General features: G+C 46.4%; 1 protein-coding gene across 4 annotated transcripts in view; it reads left to right on the forward strand.

Moving 5' to 3' along the window:
- Nucleotides 1-14,315, forward strand: part of LRP4 (LDL receptor related protein 4) — a 57,728-nt gene extending 43,413 nt beyond the window's left edge. For 3 of the 4 annotated variants that reach the window (XM_075280746.1, XM_075280747.1, XM_075280749.1), the window contains 26 exons: nt 2,228-2,384; nt 2,491-2,708; nt 2,793-2,969; nt 3,050-3,172; nt 4,152-4,360; nt 4,641-4,722; nt 5,201-5,306; nt 5,428-5,629; nt 5,715-5,904; nt 6,180-6,311; nt 6,395-6,535; nt 6,635-6,721; nt 6,809-6,980; nt 7,069-7,231; nt 7,394-7,619; nt 7,741-8,044; nt 8,730-8,948; nt 9,034-9,168; nt 9,318-9,426; nt 9,507-9,651; nt 9,735-9,848; nt 10,156-10,276; nt 10,554-10,618; nt 10,705-10,792; nt 11,007-11,148; nt 13,215-14,315. In XM_075280746.1, coding sequence (XP_075136847.1) covers nt 2,228-2,384; nt 2,491-2,708; nt 2,793-2,969; nt 3,050-3,172; nt 4,152-4,360; nt 4,641-4,722; nt 5,201-5,306; nt 5,428-5,629; nt 5,715-5,904; nt 6,180-6,311; nt 6,395-6,535; nt 6,635-6,721; nt 6,809-6,980; nt 7,069-7,231; nt 7,394-7,619; nt 7,741-8,044; nt 8,730-8,948; nt 9,034-9,168; nt 9,318-9,426; nt 9,507-9,651; nt 9,735-9,848; nt 10,156-10,276; nt 10,554-10,618; nt 10,705-10,792; nt 11,007-11,148; nt 13,215-13,547 — 4,160 coding nt within the window. In that variant the 3' untranslated portion in view covers nt 13,548-14,315. Of the gene's footprint in view, nt 1-2,227; nt 2,385-2,490; nt 2,709-2,792; nt 2,970-3,049; nt 3,173-4,151; nt 4,361-4,640; nt 4,723-5,200; nt 5,307-5,427; nt 5,630-5,714; nt 5,905-6,179; nt 6,312-6,394; nt 6,536-6,634; nt 6,722-6,808; nt 6,981-7,068; nt 7,232-7,393; nt 7,620-7,740; nt 8,045-8,729; nt 8,949-9,033; nt 9,169-9,317; nt 9,427-9,506; nt 9,652-9,734; nt 9,849-10,155; nt 10,277-10,553; nt 10,619-10,704; nt 10,793-11,006; nt 11,149-11,250; nt 11,312-13,214 lie in introns of all 4 variants that reach the window. The other variant, XM_075280748.1, reaches the window with a different exon arrangement.
- The last annotated feature ends 715 nt before the right edge of the window (nt 14,316-15,030 follow it).

Here is a 15,030-nt window from a genome sequence, read left to right on the forward strand (position 1 = left end):
TTTAGCATATGATCAGTTCTGCAGATTCTTCTCATGTAACTATTTAGCATATGATCAGTTCTGCAGACTCCTCTCATGTAACTATTTAGCATATGATCAGTTCTGCAGATTCCTCCTCTCATGTAACTATTTAGCATATGATCAGTTCTGCAGATTCCTCCTCTCATGTAACTATTTAGCATATGATCAGTTCTGCAGATTCTTCTCATGTAACTATTTAGCATATGATCAGTTCTGCAGACTCCTCTCATGTAACTATTTAGCATATGATCAGTTCTGCAGATTCCTCCTCTCATGTAACTATTTAGCATATGATCAGTTCTGCAGACTCCTCTCATGTAACTATTTAGCATATGATCAGTTCTGCAGACTCCTCTCATGTAACTATTTAGCATATGATCAGTTCTGCAGATTTTTCCTCTCATGTAACTATTTAGCATATGATCAGTTCTGCAGATTCCTCCTCTCATGTAACTATTTAGCATATGATCAGTTCTGCAGATTCTTCCTCTCATGTAACTATTTAGCATATGATCAGTTCTGCAGACTCCTCTCATGTAACTATTTAGCATATGATCAGTTCTGCAGATTCTTCCTCTCATGTAACTATTTAGCATATGATCAGTTCTGCAGATTCCTCTCATGTAACTATTTAGCATATGATCAGTTCTGCAGACTCCTCCTCTCATGTAACTATTTAGCATATGATCAGTTCTGCAGACTCCTCTCATGTAACTATTTAGCATATGATCAGTTCTGCAGATTCTTCCTCTCATGTAACTATTTAGCATATGATCAGTTCTGCAGACTCCTCTCATGTAACTATTTAGCATATGATCAGTTCTGCAGATTCTTCCTCTCATGTAACTATTTAGCATATGATCAGTTCTGCAGATTCTTCCTCTCATGTAACTATTTAGCATATGATCAGTTCTGCAGATTCTTCCTCTCATGTAACTATTTAGCATATGATCAGTTCTGCAGATTCCTCTCATGTAACTATTTAGCATATGATCAGTTCTGCAGATTCCTCTTCTCATGTAACTATTTAGCATATGATCAGTTCTGCAGATTCTTCCTCTCATGTAACTATTTAGCATATGATCAGTTCTGCAGATTCCTCTCATGTAACTATTTAGCATATGATCAGTTCTGCAGACTCCTCTCATGTAACTATTTAGCATATGATCAGTTCTGCAGACTCCTCCTCTCATGTAACTATTTAGCATATGATCAGTTCTGCAGACTCCTCCTCTCATGTAACTATTTAGCATATGATCAGTTCTGCAGACTCCTCTCATGTTACTGTTCTCACATTCTCCGATAGCTCGGGGTGTTATTAGGTGGATTCCCAACTGAAAGGTCACTGGTTCATATCGAGGATCAGAAATGAAGATGATTTCACAAGAAGAGAGATACGGCCTCATCCAGCTCATTGCTTGCGGCCTCTGGGCCAGGAACATACCAAACTGCATCATGTGAGTGTCATGAGAATGGGAAGAAGACAAAATGAAGTCTGTCTTACCGATGCAAATGGGTCTGGAAGAAACAAGGGAAACTGCGACTAGTGGATGGAGAGATTGAAGGAACTGTGAAGTTTGGTGGAGGATGTCGGAGGATATGGGGATGTCTCACAGCCAGCGGTGTTGGATACTTGACCAGGATTGTTGGTGGTCTCACTGCTGAGCTATATGTGAGTATCCTATAAGAGGAGTTACTTCGTACACTCGAGTACTATGGGTATGGAAGGACAACGTAGTGTTCCAGCAGGACAATGACCCGAAGCATACGTGGAGATCAATGACCATGAAGTAGAGGTGCTGGATTGTCCCCCACAGTCCTCAGACCCCAACCCAAGAAAGTGCTGTATTCCTACCTAAGTGGTTCCACCAGTATGCTCTAACATTGAGAAAGTGTAGAAGAGACCTGGGATCAGATTATGGCGAGGATCTGCTGCAATCTGATGGAGAACGTGCCCAGAAGGATCCAGAAAGTGGTGAAAGACAAAGGTGGACTTACAAAACAATAAAAAGAAAAAATTAGATTTTTACAAATGGTTGCAAATTGCGTGTATGTATAAGATAGCCGAGATGATTGTCTATAAGATGATGGGTCTCACGTTCTGAGCTGTAGTGTATGGGGCGATCTGGAGCCTGACCGTCACAAGGTCAGGACATGGTTACTCTCTTACTCCTCAGGGTATAATTGTTCCTCTTTTTGGTATCAGGGGGTCTGGCCATTGATTGGATCCATGACAAGCTATTCTGGACGGACTCTGGCACCTCTCGTGTTGAAGTCTCCAATCTAGATGGGACTCATCGTAGGGTCATCCTATGGCACAATCTGGAGAAACCTCGGGCCATAGCTCTGAACCCAATGGAAGGGTATGTGGGTCACGTTCCGTCATCGGGATTTGTGACCGTCTCCCTATAGACTCCGATTCTTATCAGACTGATTGTTTTTCTTATTTACATTTTTCTATTCCTTTAGCACCATCTACTGGACAGACTGGGGTAATACACCGCGCATTGAATACGCCAGCATGGACGGCTCAAACAGACGCGTCATTGCCGATACCCATCTCTTCTGGCCCAATGGACTGACCATTGATTATGCTGGGAGACGAATGTACTGGGTGGATGCCAAACACCATGTCATTGAGAGGGCTGATCTGGACGGATCCAACCGCAAAGCTGTGATTAACCAAGGTCTGAAGTGCCGCAAACTCCTGCAGCCGTCTGCTTGTTTTAGTCCTGACGGGTCCGCTTGCTCATCTGTCCTCTGCTCCACAGGTCTCCCCCATCCCTTTGCCATCACGGTCTTTGAGGACAGTCTATACTGGACTGACTGGCACACAAAAAGTATAAACAGCGCCAATAAGTTCACGGGCAAGAACCAAGAGGTTATACGAAGCAAGCTGCACTTCCCCATGGACATCCATACCCTGCACCCGCAGAGACAGCCTCATGGTGAGCGGATGGAGTCCACATCGTTCTTTATTTTTTATCCATGTGTAATGTTAGGGGTTAATTTATATGATTTCCTCTAGGGAAGAACCGCTGCGGCGCGGACAATGGCGGCTGCTCCCACTTGTGCTTGCCTAGTGGAGATGCGTTCACTTGTGCTTGTCCTACTGGCTTCCGAAAGACTGGATCCAAGACCTGTGCACTAAGTAAGTAGTCTCCAGTACTCCTCTATATACTGGTGGTCACTGGCTGTTCTATTGGTTATAGCGCCCCTTATAGGCCAGTACTTGCCTTACACCCTAATGGGTATATCCACCATTGCAGCTATTCTGTATTGCCCCATTGTATTTAATATGGAAAACCTCTGTCTCCATGGCCACAGACTACAAAGCCATCGTGTTGGGATTGATCCGGGGTCTCGCTCTATTCTGTCAGTTTTGAAGCATATTGGCAAAGGTTATGGGACAGAAGGTTTGGCGTCTATAGGATCAGACTACATAGTGTTTGTTTGTAGTCTGTTACTGTGGAGACACTACAATCTCTTCTCTATAATCCAGTCTATAAAGCTGCTTAGTATGATGACACTGCCCGTGTGCTGCTGGACATTACATACATGTAGTCTCCTCTCCTCTGCCATCTCTTAGGCTGGTCTTATATGACCGTAGTGGTTTTGCGTGTCACTAATATTTCCCTCCATACGTCCGTGTCCAGCTGCACGCACCCATACAGTTCTATGGGACAGTCCGTGCAGTGCCGTGATGTACCTGCGCTATTCAGTGCAGACCTCGGTCACGGCACAACACCGATAAAATATGTGGTGGCGTAAGGGGCGGCACTGAATACAATGTCTGCACAATTGCAGACTAAACTTACTGTCGTGTATGAGCCGCCTTACTGTATAACCTGCTGATACTCATGGTGGGCTTATTTCATGGTCCCCCAACCTGTGGCTCTCCACTCCCACTCCCAGCATGTCCTGGCCGCCTGTGACTTGTCGTTCTGTAACTGACCACACATGGACCAATGAATGTAGATCTGTGATCCAGTAGAGATCTCTTAGTAATCTCCATAGTCTTCCATGAACACATTGAGCTCCCGCCTTAGCTGAGCCCCAGTTCCTGCATTTGCTCTTTATGTCATTTTGAAGCTGAAGAATTAAGATGATGACCTTTGACCTTCGATCAGGTCTTGACAAGTTCCTGCTTTTTGCCCGAAGGACGGACATCCGGAGGATCAGCTTCGACACCAGTGACTTCTCCGATTTTGTCATCCCATTGTCCAATGTACGCAGCGCCGTCGCACTGGACTGGGATTCTGCGGATGACTACATGTACTGGACTGACACCAACTCCGACTCCATCAACCGTGCAAAGTCTGACGGCAGCGGGCAGGAGGTGAGAGAGCCTCTATTGTTATATAGCGTCTGATCATCCAGGAATCTGTGATATGTCATCATCTGTTATCCCATAAATACCGCATTATAGGAATTGTGTTGTAACCTCATGGCCAGGCCCATTTACAGCCTCTCGGCTGATGTGTTTATTCCGTATACCTGTACCTGGCTAGTCTGCTGCTATATACCATAAGCTATGGAGTCTTGGAGAGATCATAACATGTGTTTTCCAAACCTGGTTCCTCTTGACAATGATTCTTCTGTTTGTTTCTTTCCACCAGGTCATCATAGAGACCAGCTTAGAAAGTCCTGCTGGCCTGGCCATCGACTGGGTGACACAGAAACTATATTGGACGGATGCAGGTACTGACTATGGGCACTAGGACCCTGTATCCTCCTCATTTATTAGTCAGAATGGAGACTGGTTGTGGAGAGCGCCCCCTGCAGTGGACGACCCCACATTACACAGACGGCTCATTGGTTTCACTGAGCACCATGTAGTACTCTACTGCTCCAGTGGAGGCGCTGCAGGGAAACTGAGCACTTTGTTACTGGGTTTGCTGACTGATTACAAATGACTTCTGTAACTCCCAGCAGTGATATTGGCCATTGTGTAGTTATATTTAGTTGGTAAGGCGGGAGTTTAATGAATAAATTTCCCAGATTGGCCGACCACTTTATGTATGGTTCGGTTTCTTAGTGCGCTGTCCTTAGTTGACTGTCTTAGTTTTCTTGGAGTTACAAGTTACAGTGAATTTGGCATTGCTCGTCCTCCATGAACGAGTCTAGAATTAGATCCGGATTTTCCAGCATGTCGATGGATGTCTCTGCTGCCTTTCAGGGACTGACCGGATAGAAGTTTCCAATACCGATGGCTCATTACGTAGCGTCCTCATCTGGGAGAACCTAGACCGACCGAGGGATATTGTGGTGGATCCAATCGCCGGGTAAGAACTTCTCCTATAGTTTGTTACTCTCCTGATTTTGCAAAAAAAAAAAAAAATCCACTTCTGAAGATGCCGTTGTCGGTTTTTATGTTGAGAACAATAAAGATGTTGTCCTCTGTAGGTTCATGTACTGGACAGACTGGGGAGCCAATCCTAAAATAGAGCGTGCTGGCATGGACGCATCTGGGCGCGTCGTCATCATCTCCTCCAACCTTACATGGCCCAATGGGCTGGCAATCGATTACGAGTCTGAGAGGCTTTACTGGGCCGATGCTGGAATGAAAACCATAGAAACTGCAAAACTAGATGGTGCTGACCGCACGGTGAGCTGCCCCCGACACACCGTTCTTTATCGACCCCCTTCTGGGACTGACATAGTAACCTCTAATTGTCATTGGGGTATTGTAGGTGCTGATCGGTACTGACCTCCCTCACCCTTTTGGCCTGACCCTATATGAGGACCGAATTTACTGGACAGACTGGCAGTCTAAGAGCATTGAGAGCGCAGATCGAAAGACCGGCCTTGACCGGAAAACTGTGAGAGAGAACTTGGAGAATCTTATGGACATTCATGTGTTTCATCGCCAACGCCCTAAAGGTATAAAACCAACGCCTGCCATTATATAGACCCGCAGAATAGGTGATAAGTGTCCTGGTCCATGTGGAGTCACTTCATTCTTTCTCTGTGGGACTGATGATGGAGTTCACAGCCCGTGACTATCATGAATGGAGCGACTACACCAATGGACCAATATTGCACATCCATGGCCAACAGGGGATTCCTCATAAGTTGTGCCGCCCACTGATCAGCCATTGATCTCCTAGGCGCACCCCCTTTAGTCTAACCATTTGCATCTGTTTTCTTTCCCACAGTTGACACTGTTTGCGCTATAAACAACGGAGGCTGCAGCCATATCTGTCTTCTCTCCCCCCACCTCAAAGGCCACAGCTGCGCCTGCCCCACTGGGGTAAACCTGCAAGCCGATGGCAGAACCTGTTCCTCAGGTGACTTACATCTTATTACCTTTAGTTAGTATTGGATGGGGTGTCATGGTGTTTTAACCCTTTCTGCTCTCGTTCGTCTCCAGGCATGGACCGTTTTCTTATCTTTGCCAGAAGGACTGATATCCGCTCTGTTTCTCTGGATATCCCGTATTTTGCCGATGTTGTGCTTCCCCTCAATGTGACCATGAAGAACACAATTGCTGTTGGGGTGGATCCTGTTGATGGTGAGTTATCGGCATGATGGGGATGTCCAGGGATCGATGGCAGGATGGGATAGCTGACAGCGGCTTCTATGGTATAGTCACAATTATTCATTTTTGCAGGGTTGCTGTACTGGGCCGACAGCACATTGCGAAAAATTAGCAGATCAGCGCTTGATGGATCTAATACCCAAGATATAATCACCACCGGTAACGACTGCCCAGCAGTTTACCTACAAGTACATCACGTCTCTAATCTCAGTCCTCACATTGTAATTGTAAATACTCTCTCCTCAGGTTTGGTGACCACCGATGGTCTGGCAGTGGACGCCATAGGGCGAAAAATATATTGGACAGACACTGGGACCAATAGGATCGAAGTGGGAAATTTAGATGGTTCCATGAGGAAGGTGCTCGTTTGGCAAAATCTGGGAAGCCCCCGAGCAATCGCCTTGTATCACGAGATGGGGTAAGGGACAGAAATAAGATCTAACATGAACTCCATTCTCATGACTGGGGTAAGAGATCATATCAATATATTTCTTTGTTCCGGTTAGATACATGTACTGGTCAGACTGGGGAGAGAATGCCAAACTGGAAAGAGCAGGAATGGACGGCTCTGACCGTAAAGTGCTCATCAGTATGAACTTAGGATGGCCCAATGGACTGGCAGTGGACAAGGCCGGCTCGCAGCTTTTGTGGGCTGATGCTCATACGGAGGTACGTTAAGGGCTGGTGTCAGTGGGCTGCTCTTTACGTGGTATTGTGCTCACTATTGGGCTAGTTTATTATGTCGCACCATTTAGTTTCAGATTTGAGGTTTGCTGTATCTGTATATCGGGGTCTTCCTTCTTCTCTAAATGTGTTTCCTTTTCCATGCAGAGAATAGAGGCCTCTGATCTGATGGGAAGGAACCGACGTATCTTGGTATCTCCAGTCCAGCATCCGTATGGCTTGACTCTCCTTGGTGCACACATATATTGGACAGATTGGCAGACGCGCAAAATCCAGAGAGCAGATAAAGACACAGGAGCCAATGTTATAGTGGTCAGAGACAATCTGCCCGGTCTGATGGACATTCAAGCAGTAGACCGGACGCATGCCTTGGGTCAGTTCATTGGTCCTCTCTGAGGTCTTCTGGTCTTTATAATGGGTTATAGTAGATCCTTGTCATCCTGTGAACAGCCCGTCTGTATGTGGCTCCTGACTTCTCCTTGTATCCCCTATAGGATACAACAAGTGCGGAGACAAAAATGGCGGATGCTCTCACCTCTGCCTGCCAAACCCAGTCAGCTACTCGTGTGCCTGCCCCACCGGCATTCTGCTGAAGGATGATGGTAGAACATGTGACCCGTCTCCTGACACCTACTTACTGTTCTCCAGCCGAGATTCCATCCGTCGTATCTCCCTGGACACAGATGACTACACGGACGTCTATGTTCCTATTAAAGAACTGAACAATGTCATCTCTCTGGACTATGACAGCGTAGAAGGCAAAATCTACTACACGGATGTTTTCCTGGATGTGATCAGGTGCAGAGGGGCTCTCGGGGGTGATCTGCAGGCCTTCTTCATCCAGTTACCCAATATACTGTGCCTCCAGATTGGGGATAACTGCTTAGCTCCAGAAATGATCTATATTATTCCCGGTAGTGAAGAGACATGGGCCTATGTATATAGCGATCCATCCTGCTAGGAATAGATTCTTTACATGATGTGCTCAAGTCATGAAGGAAATAATGTGCAAATCTTGGTGACCGATAACTTTTCATTGACTCCTCCAACTCTTTGCATCCTGTAATAGTTGCCGCTCCCCTGATTCTGACATGGTTGCAATTTTTTCTCACGCCCCCACCATTCCTGAGCAATCATAGCTTCAGCAGAGTAATGCTCTCTGCTGTCAGGCGGGCGGTCCCATCTTTCTGTGTCCGCCCAGGACTGCCCACCTGACAGTACAGAGCATAACTTTGCTGCAACTAACAGCCATAATTGCCCGGGAACATTTGGGTAGAGAAAAAATTCCAATTGTTCCGGAATCTGTGGAGCGACACCGATTACCGAGAGATTAGGATCATGGAGGTGGTGAAAGGTCCTCTGTAAATCACAAGGGAAAATGTAATCCTGTGACAATCTGAGAATATTTGCAGTGATCCCTTCCTTGTGGAATAATTGAAGGTGTCATGGCTCTTTGTGCTTAATATATTTTTGCCGTTTTTAGGAGAGTGGACCTTGATGGAACTGGTATGGAGACCATCATTGGTGAGGGGCTGAAGACCACCGATGGCCTGGCTGTGGACTGGATAGCAAGAAATCTTTACTGGACCGACACTGGTGCAAACACTATTGAGGTGTCACGGCTGGATGGGAGACACCGAAAAGTTCTGATTAATAACAGCCTTGATGAGCCTCGAGCCATTGCTGTGTTTCCAAGAAAAGGGTAAGAACCTTGTGAGCTGAGCGGTCTCCAGACTCACTCTTCATTGGCTGCTGACGTCTTTTAGTATATGACATTTCTGTTGCAGGTATCTGTTTTGGACCGATTGGGGTCATGTTGCCAAAATCGAGAGATCTCACTTGGACGGTTCTGACCGCAAAGTCCTCATTAATACGGATCTTGGGTGGCCCAATGGACTGACTTTGGATTATGACACCCGCAGGTCAGTAGTTGTGCAACCTGTTATACCTGGATGGGTTATAAAGAGACTGTCCCATAATTCTAACCCATCCCCTTTAAATAATGGCTTCTCACTTTCCTTCATCTATGTATAGTTGACTCCTATGTATTTTGTATATTGATCCTTTCCAGAATTTTTTGGGTGGACGCTCACCTGGATCGCATAGAGAACGCTGATCTGAACGGAAAGACCCGCCAGGTGCTTGTCAGCCAGGTGTCTCACCCATTTGCACTCACTCAGGTAAAGATTCTGTGATCATCAATAAGGAATCGCTGATGTTATTATTCCATAAGTGACTTCTCATTGGTTTGAACAAACAGGAGGGCCGCTGGATATACTGGACTGACTGGCAGACCAAATCCATTCAGAGGGTGGACAAATACTCGGGAAGGAGTCAAGAAACCATTTTGGGTAACATGGAAGGCCTGATGGACATCATTGTGGTGTCTCCACTGCGACAAACAGGTAAGAGACCGCCCAATGCTTGTTGTGCTTTTCATATCGCAACCCGTCATGGACTAAATGCTTTGCCCTTCTCCGCCGTGCAGGTAGTAACCCATGTGGAGTTAATAATGGCGGCTGCTCCCATCTTTGTCTCGCTCGAAGCTATGACTTTGTGTGCGCTTGTCCAGATGACTTGGCCAATGAAGTCTGCTCGACCAGTGAGTATCCAACTTCAGGCTGTATCATTGATAAGTCCATTTATTTAGACCATCCTCTGACTTCTCATTGAGGCCTCCACCAGACGGCCTGAAATGTAAGGTCGCCTTACCAATAATCAGTGAACTGATTATTAGAACTTATTATTATTCGAACTTGGCCTACGCCGATGTCCTACGAAGGTCTCCAGAGCTTTCACTCAGCAGCCGTGAACTAGACACCGATTTCTTTGTTCTTCCTTGTCACGTCTTGACTCCATAGTTTAGTGATAAGAATTTGTTTCCAGAGTATTTGTTCTTCACTTTTCAGTTCCTGGATTTTTACCATCACCTCCTCATCCAACAAACAATAGTGAGAAGATGTCTGGCCCATCCAGCCCTAACACGCAGGGCGAGCGAGCAGACAGTACACCAGGGGTGACCGCAGGAAGGTAGGAGTATTCTCTGACTGGTGTAGAATTATTGGCGGGGTGCCTATTATTTTATCAAAAACGTTCAATGTGTTGTCACAAACCTGAGACCCCCCCCTCGCCCCATGATCAGAAGTGCCCACTCCTGGGATATAACGTAGCTCGGCTGGGTATGGATCTATATACCAGTCATTCAAGAGGAGATAAGCACAAAGTAAGGGGGTCTTGGCCCCCAAACCTGTGGGGTATCCCTACATAAGGTGTAACTGAGTCTTTATTCTTCACCATTGTCTTTTAGTTGCTCAGATGCAGAGGCCTCGGACGGACTGTGCACCCACAATGGAGCGATCCCAGCCAGTGCAGGTATGGGGAGAACCTAGACTGTAGCCATGTACACCCATACACTAATGAGAGGACATTTCTGATCTTCTCTTATACCTTGTGCCCAGGGGACAAGCTGCGCGTGCCTCACATCATCGCGGGATCGCTGTCGCTCTTGTGCCTGCTCCTCCTGATCTGTGCTCTGCTGATATACAGGTGTGTATATAGAGGTAATAGCTAAAGAGAGAGGATCCGTATACAGCTGGACCAAGGGCCATAATGGGGGGTGGGGATAGAAACTATCCTGTGAGACCTCTCTGAAAGGACATGATGGGAACCTGTGGTGGCTCCTGGTCCTTGTGGTGCTGCCCTGGGGTGGAGAAGGTCCTTTGCTGAGACCTATACATCACTTTCTAGTTTGTTTTCTCAGGCATCGTCGGGCAAAGTTGTCAGACCCAGCATTGGGAACCCTGACGTACAGCAACCCCTCCTACCGCACCTCTACCCAGGAGGTGAAAATAGAGGCTGTGCACCGGCCGGGAGCTTGTCATCTGCAAAGGCATCGCAAGGAGGTAAGTGCTGGAGAAGTGGGGCGAGCCGTTCTGTGGCACTGGATCACTTCAGCCTTTGTTACCTTTACAAGTGATGTTCTGACTCTCTCCATGTCCCTGCAGCGCTCTACTCCTTCTGACAGTCTCTCTCCTTTCCTCTTCTGAGTTCTCCTGATACCTGCAGGTATTGCTGGATGCTGCACGCGAGTGACTCGGGGACATTTCTTCTACTTCTTATGGACTTGTTTACCAGATCTCTTAAGGATCCAGGTGTATTAAAGGGGACCTTTCAGCACCGTCACCCTTAAACAGCCCACCCCCCATGATACCAGCACAGTTAGAAATTTTTCTCTCACCCCACTGAGCAATCTGTGCAGTTACTTTTGGTGCCTGATAAGCCCAGTTAGGCCCTGTACAGTCAGGTGGGTGAGCAGGCAAGGGGGGGTGTGATTCGGAGTTCGGAATTGGACAGTGTCAAAGCACTAAATCACACCCCTTTGCTTGCCCCTCCTCCAGACCACCCACTTGACAGCGTAATTGGCGTATAAGATGCCAAAACTAACTGCAATGATTGTGCCTCCAATCTCTCGAGGTACAATGGAGGAAAGAATCGTCCCATCCTATAATACAGAGTGTGGGTCACGTGTGCTCAGTGTCCAGTCATTACTTTCTATGGGGCTCTTATAGACGGCCAAGTGCGATTATAAGTTGGCCTCCCATATTAAAGGGGTTCCCGTGTGACCCCCATTACACTAAACCTCTCCTCTCTAGTGGTCAGTGGAGGTCGCAGTGCTCAGAGATGTATGGCCGAGCCCATAGATAGATGGGTAATAAAGGTGTATCCAAAAAGGGAAAAGCCCTGGCCCGTATACCCCAGTCTTATACACTGATCTAATGTTTCCCAGTGATTCTACACTGCTGAGCATGAGGTTCTTAGTATACATAGTCATCAAGGTGTATCCGCCCACTAGCCACTCCGTGCGGTCCTGGCTGTGTATATATACGGTGCTGCGGTCCTGGCTGTATATATTTGGTGCCGTTGTCCTGGCCCAGTATATACGGTGCTGCAGTCCTGTGTGTGTATATATATATATATATATATATATATATATATATATACACGGTGCTGCAGTCCTGGCTGTGTATATATACGGTGCTGCAGTCCTGGCTGTGTATATATACGATGCTGCAGTCCTGGCTGTGTATATATACAGTGCTGCTGTCCTGGCCCAGTATATACGGTGCTGCGGTCCTGGCTGTATATATTTGGCACTGTTGTCCTGGCCCAGTATATACGGTGCTGCGGTCCTGGCTGTGTATATATACGGTGCTGCAGTCCTGGCTGTATATATACGGTGCTGCGGTCCTGGCTGTATATATTTGGTGCTGTTGTCCTGGCCCAGTATATACGGTGCTGCAGTCCTGGCTGTATATATTTGGTGCTGCGTTCCTGGCTGTATATATTTGGTGCCGTTGTCCTGGCCCAGTATATACGGTGCTGCGGTCCTGGCTGTATATATTTGGTGCCGTTGTCCTGGCCCAGTATATACGGTGCTGCCTAAGTCTGTGTCTGGCTAGTCCACTCTCATTACAGATAACCTGTACATCTACGAGGGGTCTGGTAAAGATCCTCCTCTTTGGGTGAGGGGTGCGGGTAGTTCTGCAGACCACTGATGATCATTTGTGTAACGGTGTGAGCATGCTCTATGGCTAACCTTTGTCTGCCGCCTTTAGTGCATTAGTTATAATTGGGGGAGGGGGGGTGTCTATTCTCTGCACATTTGTTCTTGTAACTGCAAATTTTTTATTTTGTTTTTTATTAAAATTGAACAAATTTAAAAAAATATTTGTATATGAAACCCCCAACCCCTTTATTTCTGTGTATTTTGTGGCTTGTGCATCTGTTCACACCCCGTCTTCTGGATTGGGTAATGCAGTTACTGGTGTGGAGTTTGAGTCCCCGTCTTGCTTTCATTCCTGACTCTCTTGTTGCAGAGATGTGACTTGGCCGGTCTGACCACCAGAATGGATAAATCACTCCGGCCTTGTCTTCGGTGCCGCTCACTCGCTCTCCTTTTCCTTCACAGGCTGTCCCTGACAATGGTTTTACCAAAGAGAAAATCCGAATTTTGGAAGGCTTCGGCCTACTGTCTGGGGATGAGAGTGAGTGGGATGATCTCAAGCAGGTGAAGCCATCTCGAGGCAGCATTCTGCGGGACCATGTTTGCATCAAGACGGACACGGTCTCTTTACAGGCCAGTACTGCCTCTCTAGACCTGACAGAGACGCAACAGCTGCTTCAAGAAGAACAGTCTGAGACGGGCAGTGTCACGCTCCCACCAAGCCCTGAACGGAGAGTCTCCTTACCAGATACTGGCTGGAGAGGACGGCACTTACCCTCCACCGAGAGCGAGGTGTGAGACCCCCACCGGACATGATGAGAAATGGGGCTGGGGGAAGCGTCGGGTGGTTTACCCCTCCCCAGTACTAATCGGGAGTCTACGTCTCTTCCTTGAGCTCTCTGCTCTGCTTCCTTACACTTGGACAAAACTGGACTCTTCAAAGGTCTGTGACGGACGCACGTGAAGGGCAAGACTTGGCGTTTTTTGGTACAGGCCCTCCTGTGTGAGTCAGTGTTCGGCTGCTGCATTCGCCATGTCCGATGGGGGGGATTCATCACCTTCTGGTTCAGAACGCACAAGTGAGATGTTGTTGCGCACCAGTGGTCTTCTGAGGCAAAGTGCTTTCGTCTTGTGTTCATTTTGGTTGTTTTATCGGGAGATATCGGTCAGAGGTCGTCTCCAACACCTCAGCGCTTCGTGATTTATTGACGCACTCCATTGCCTTGCATTAACGATTTGGACAAAACTTCATTGAGATTTGCCAAATGATATTGACCGCCATTGTCTGTGCCGAGATCGCCCAGGAACAGAAGATAAGACTAACTCCCTTCTTCTCACGCAACCTGCCAATTTGCCAGAGATGACCCTTTCGGCACAGGAAGGGTTAAGCACTGATCCTCGCGGGGGAGGGGGGTAAAGATAAATTCTAATTTTTATACTAAGACGGAACAAAAAGAACTGTCCGCAGCGAGTTGTTTATTTTATAATCTTTTTAACAAGGATTTCTGGATGTTTTTTTTTCTATTTTATTTAACCTCTGTATTTTAGACTTGTTGTGATAACTTAATATAAAAATAGATTTTCTTAAGTCGTCTTTGTTTTATAATTTGTCTTATCGATGCTCTGCCCTGGAATTTATTTATTTTCACTTATTCTGCATCTGTTTCCACGATGTCGGTCCGGCTTCTCCCATATACTCCATATCTACACACTATAGAGTGTGTGTGTGTGTATATATATATACTCCATATCTACACACTATATATATATATATATATATATATATATATATATATATATATATATATATATATATATATATATATATTGCAGCAGCACCAGCAGATCTGGGGATTATCCCACACATTGTACGGCCCCTCTCCATGTAAAAGGGTTTGCAATAGAAAAAACACAATCCGGTCTGTCAGCAACTTGTCTGGATGGAAAATGTCCTTTTATTGGATAAAGCAGTCACCACGTATCGCTCACTGGGACTGGGACCTTTCTCAAGTGCCAATAAACACATCTACTCCAGTGTAATTTCTATAAGAAACCACCAACCCCCACCCGTGTAACAGAGGGCCAATCATTAGCTTCTTATAATCACCAAATCCTATATACAATATATATTGTCATTACAATCACACATAACATATACAATATAGTGCATCAAACCATGCATATAACCACATATGATCTAGCAGAGGAAGTCACATGTCCTGCTCAGCTACTGCTTAGTGCTCCAGAATATAAGAAAACAATGTGTCTGCAGGAATGACCT

The sequence above is a fragment of the Leptodactylus fuscus genome, chromosome 7 (assembly GCF_031893055.1).
Source record: "Leptodactylus fuscus isolate aLepFus1 chromosome 7, aLepFus1.hap2, whole genome shotgun sequence".
Classification (NCBI taxonomy): domain Eukaryota; kingdom Metazoa; phylum Chordata; class Amphibia; order Anura; family Leptodactylidae; genus Leptodactylus; species Leptodactylus fuscus.